Source organism: Mus caroli, chromosome 11 (genome assembly GCF_900094665.2).
Source record: "Mus caroli chromosome 11, CAROLI_EIJ_v1.1, whole genome shotgun sequence".
Lineage (NCBI taxonomy): Eukaryota > Metazoa > Chordata > Mammalia > Rodentia > Muridae > Mus > Mus caroli.
In genome coordinates this window covers 112980060-112984455 of record NC_034580.1, presented here as the reverse complement: position 1 = coordinate 112984455, position 4396 = coordinate 112980060, and the positions used below count along the sequence as shown (strand labels likewise).

Genomic DNA, 4396 nt, shown 5'->3' with positions numbered 1-4396 from the left:
TCTCTCTCTCTCTCTCTCTCTCTCTCTCTCTCTCTCTCTCTCTCTCTCTCTCTCTCGTATGTAAAGTAGGCCATGTGACAAGAACTGGCCACTCAAAAACTCAAAAAAAAAAAAAAATGCAACCAGAAATGCCACCAAGTTGACCTGGACCCATAGGCTGTGGCCAGCTCAGCAGAGCAGGGGGTGGGGGGTGGGGGGAGCAGCGTAAGCTAAGCCAGTGCAGAGTAGGACAGAGGGGATTGCGCAGGGGCCCATGAGGTGCCAGTTCAGGCAGGCACGGCTACCTGGCTAGCTGTTTCCCAGAGCCACCCTCCACCAGCAGGCTCCAGCCTGTCCCACTGGGAATTCCTCAACCTCTACAGAGATTTCTGTCACACCACACACGTGTCCCTCTAACAAAGACCCTTTCGAGCTGGCTGGGGTGGGGGGAGCACGAGGGAGAGGGTGGGTTGATCCATACAACCAAAGGTCATGTCACACCGAAGAGCATCTTTCTCACAAACCAGCCACATAAAATATTTAAGGGAAATACAAAACTATTTTAGGACACAAAGCCCCCACCATAGCAACAAACAGGCCTCCCACCTGACAGAGAGCTGCACAGACAGTTTTTGTCTGTGGTAAAGGATGCACTGTCTTGCCTGACCGAGGTGGGAGACCATTGTTAAAACTGACTGAGCTACACAGGTGCTTGAGGCCATCTCACTGTACATAAGTCACACTTCAGTCAGGAAAAAAGCAAGCAGCATTCCCTCGAGAGGTTTTAAGATTTTACTTTGCTTTTTAAGACTATTGATCCAACTAATCTCAAAGTCTACTGCTGAGTATACTTTTCCCAGAACAGGCAAACCTGGGCTTCTCGACATAAAGAACAGAGACAGGTTACGTCACCTGGGCAGGGGCAGCCATAATGGTCTACAACTGTGACTCCCAGCACCTGGAAGCCTGAGGCAGGAAGATCCTGAGTTCAAGGCCAGCCTGGGATCCTCATTCTGGCAGGCATGGACCCAGGACCCCAGGCGCAGCAGAGCTCATCTCCCTACTGGACTATACATGTTCTGAGCTTGGTGCCGGTGGCACCGGTGTATCCTGGGTGAGTGACTCTTAAGACAGATGCATTCTTCCTGTGTCACACATTTCCACACGGGCCTAACGCCATCACAGTGACACACGGGACACTGAGCAGGAGGTCACAAGTCACTAGAATAGCGCTTGCCTTGTTTTTAATCCAGTAAAATGCTTGTTAGCCCAATTCAGGTAGATTAAAAAAATAAATAAACACTTCAGCTACACTATTTGTGGAATTCTGGTTTGAATCATGGATTTGCTATTTGCTGGGAAAACTTACTAAACAGAACTACTTACTAACACGCAGGGGAAACCCCATCCCACCGTGCTCAGTCCTGAGACCACCTAAGATGAATTCCCTCAGGAACAGTGAGTGCTCTCTCCCAAGGAAGGAACAGCACAGGAGCAGCGCTCCCCGTCCTCCCTGTCCGGCAGCTACTTGAACAAAGAAAGCCAGCAAAAGTCCTAGGAAATGCTTGGCCAGGATCCCACTTCTGCGTTCTCTGAGGGTGAATGATTCAAGCTAGCATGTCATCCCAGATACATTGCAAAAACACAAATGTACAGATTTGCAGTTTCAGAGGCTTTTTGTTTAAAACTGCCAGCCAGACTCTGGTCGCAGGTCACAGTCACGTAATGGAGCTGAGCTCCTAAGGCAATGATAACAAGGAGCGGAGTTTGCAGATCATCCAAGTTTAATCTTAAAAAGAGGCCAGAGTAAACTGAAATGTGAAGTACTTACAGCCATAATTAACTCAAAGGGATGTTTATACACCCGCACTGGGGACTGGTATTTTTGCACCATGGTTGTAATTCAATAGCAATCTTCTTACTCCTGAAAAACATAAATACGTGTAATAAATAACCACATTACAGGAAAAAAAAGTGAGTCTGGCTTCTCGTACCGCCACATCCTAGAGACCACCACAGGTCATATTTCCAAATATACATGAAAACGAAAGAGGATTCACTGAAACGGCCTGATGGGGGAGCATCAGGGTGTTAGTAACAAGCAAAGATGGCCCACATGGAAGGAGGGGCCACTGTGACCTGGCTCCCCTCTGCGCCCTGTATGGGCAGTCTCTGGCTTAGGTCAGGAGATTTAGTCTTCAGCAGCCATGAAGTCCTAGGATTCAGTGGTGTTCTCTTGAATAATGTCTACAAGGAGCCAACTAAAAAATGTAACACGGCAACCGCTCTGGGGATGACACAAAAAGCTGGAGCGACCCTACTGTCTTCTTAAATAATGAGATACTCCTTAAGTGCTGGCTTCAAAGGGAACTGTTTTCTAATTGCTCGCTCCAATTTCAGAGAGTGTCTACAAACAGCAGGGAGGCTGCCCAGCTCCAGCTAAGGGATACCAAAACCCTCCAGCCTCCTGAAGCAGAGAACTGCAAGGCAATCAATTACATGCTCAAGCCTGAGGTCAAGGAACCTTGCTTTGCATACAGAATCACTCTGGTGCTGGCAAGGGCAGCTTTCTGGGCAAACACCCTTGTGTGTTCAAAGTCATCTAGAGCCTTTTGCTCCCCTACTTAAAGGAGGAGGAAAAACAAACAGAAATATAAAAAGGAAGGGAAAGTCCAGTGAGCCCAGTAGTCCCACTGAGGCTCAATCAATAAAGATGTTATTTTACCTAAATACAGTCAAAAGACATTCAAAAGTTCAAATCCCAGTATCTCTGTATCCCAAATTACAGTTGTTTAAAAAAGCAAACAAAAAACCCCTACGCTGATAGACTTCAGAGGATTGCTATCTAGAGCTGCACTTCTACAATGTTTACATTGCTTTAAACAGGTCTGGAACTTTCTCTGGTATGTTTGCTTGGCATAGCACTCGGAAGGAGCAGGTTAAGTTGGAAAACCACCTTCCAAACAGTTGGAAAACTACAAAGGCCGATAACTCTGGGTGACCTCAAGCATGCCGTTCGCCTTTCCTGATTCCATCTGTGTGAGACGATCTTACACTGCCAGTTCTCAAACCAGACTCCTCGGTTCTCCAAACTCAAGCCTTCATTAATCTCGATTCAGGCGCTGACGCGTCCTGGAGCGCAGAGACCGCGTTCCATTCACTCTCGTAAACCTTACAACGCCGGTGCGCGGTGGGGAATCTAAGAATCGTTTATATTTTATTAATTGAGAAAATTAGTTTTCGGGTATCTCTCAAATAAAAGGAGGATGATTACCGGGTGCTGACGGGTAGGAGAGAAGATGCAAGCACTGCGTGATGCCTGTATTAAGAAACTCTTAACCAAAGTGACTACACTCAAGGACCAGCTTGCTCGCCAGCTCCCTGAACTTGGGCCAGATCTCGGCTTGGGGAGGTCTGGTCCAGATCCACGCCCTGCGCGGGCATCCGGAGTGACCACCGCCAAATGGCATAGGAGGCCGGGGCTGCCTCTGTTGCATGATAATTGGTATTTGAAAATCAGCCCAGGGTCGGCCCCGGGGGAGCGCCTCCCTGCAGGCCGGGGCTGGACGGAGGGGGCGGCGGCGGCGGAGGGACCCGGCTGGCTCCGCAGTCTCCGAGATGGCGAGCGCCCCGGGCCGTCGCGGCAGAGGGACCCTGTCGGGGGCGGACACCCGGGCGCACTCCTACCCTCCACGACGACGCGAGCTTACCTCTTGTCAGAAGGACCGGGTCGGGGACGCGGCGCGGTGGCGGGATGCGTTCATGCCGGCGGCTCCCCGAGGAGAGAGCCGTGCCACAGGCTCGGCTGCCGCCACTCGACCGCCGGTTCCGGGGACGGGGGCCGGGGCGGGAGGGCCGAGGGGCGCGGCGAGGGCTCGAGTGGTTGTTACGGGTGACGGGGAGGGAGGGGCCAGCCCGGAAGAGGCGCGCGTGCGCACACCATTGCCGAGGGGCGGAGGAAGGAGCAGGAGGCGGTTGCTAGGGAGGGGGAGGGGCGGCCGCCCGGCTGGCTAAGGGCCGTACTGCGCCGGCGCGAGTTACAGATCTGCGCGTGCGTAGGAGGGGCTCAGGACATGGTCTGCCCGGACTCGGAGCGAGCCCCAGAGGCTCCTTCTCTTGGCGTTTGTGGGAAGGGGGAAGGGCCGTGGCGGCGGGCGAGGCTTCGCAGTTAGCAGCCACAGACCCCAGAAAAGATTCAAACGCGCACTCCAGCCGGAGCGGGAACTGGGACCTCTACGGAATGTCAGCTAAGCCGGCCCTCCAGCTTGAATGCTGCGCGCCTGCGCCGTCTGAGCTTCCCCGCGGGCTTCCTCTTTTTTTTTTCCTGCACTCCTATAGTGTCCTGATTGCATTCTGGCCTAGTAATGGTGATGGAGCGAACAGGGTGGGGAGGAGATGGGTGTAACCCAAGCACCCT

At 52.3% G+C, this 4396-nt stretch overlaps 1 protein-coding gene across 2 annotated transcripts in view; it reads right to left on the bottom strand.

Annotated features, from left to right (window-relative positions):
* The window catches only part of Sec14l1 (SEC14 like lipid binding 1), a 45831-nt gene extending 41958 nt beyond the window's left edge, over positions 1-3873 (bottom strand). For both annotated transcript variants that reach the window (XM_021176546.2, XM_021176545.2), the window contains exons 1-2: positions 3690-3873; positions 1811-1903 (exon numbers count right to left, since the gene is read on the bottom strand). In XM_021176546.2, coding sequence (XP_021032205.1) covers positions 1811-1873 — 63 coding nt within the window. In that variant the 5' untranslated portion in view covers positions 1874-1903; positions 3690-3873. The remainder of the gene's footprint in view (positions 1-1810; positions 1904-3689) is intronic.
* Between the last annotated feature and the right edge of the window lie 523 nt (positions 3874-4396).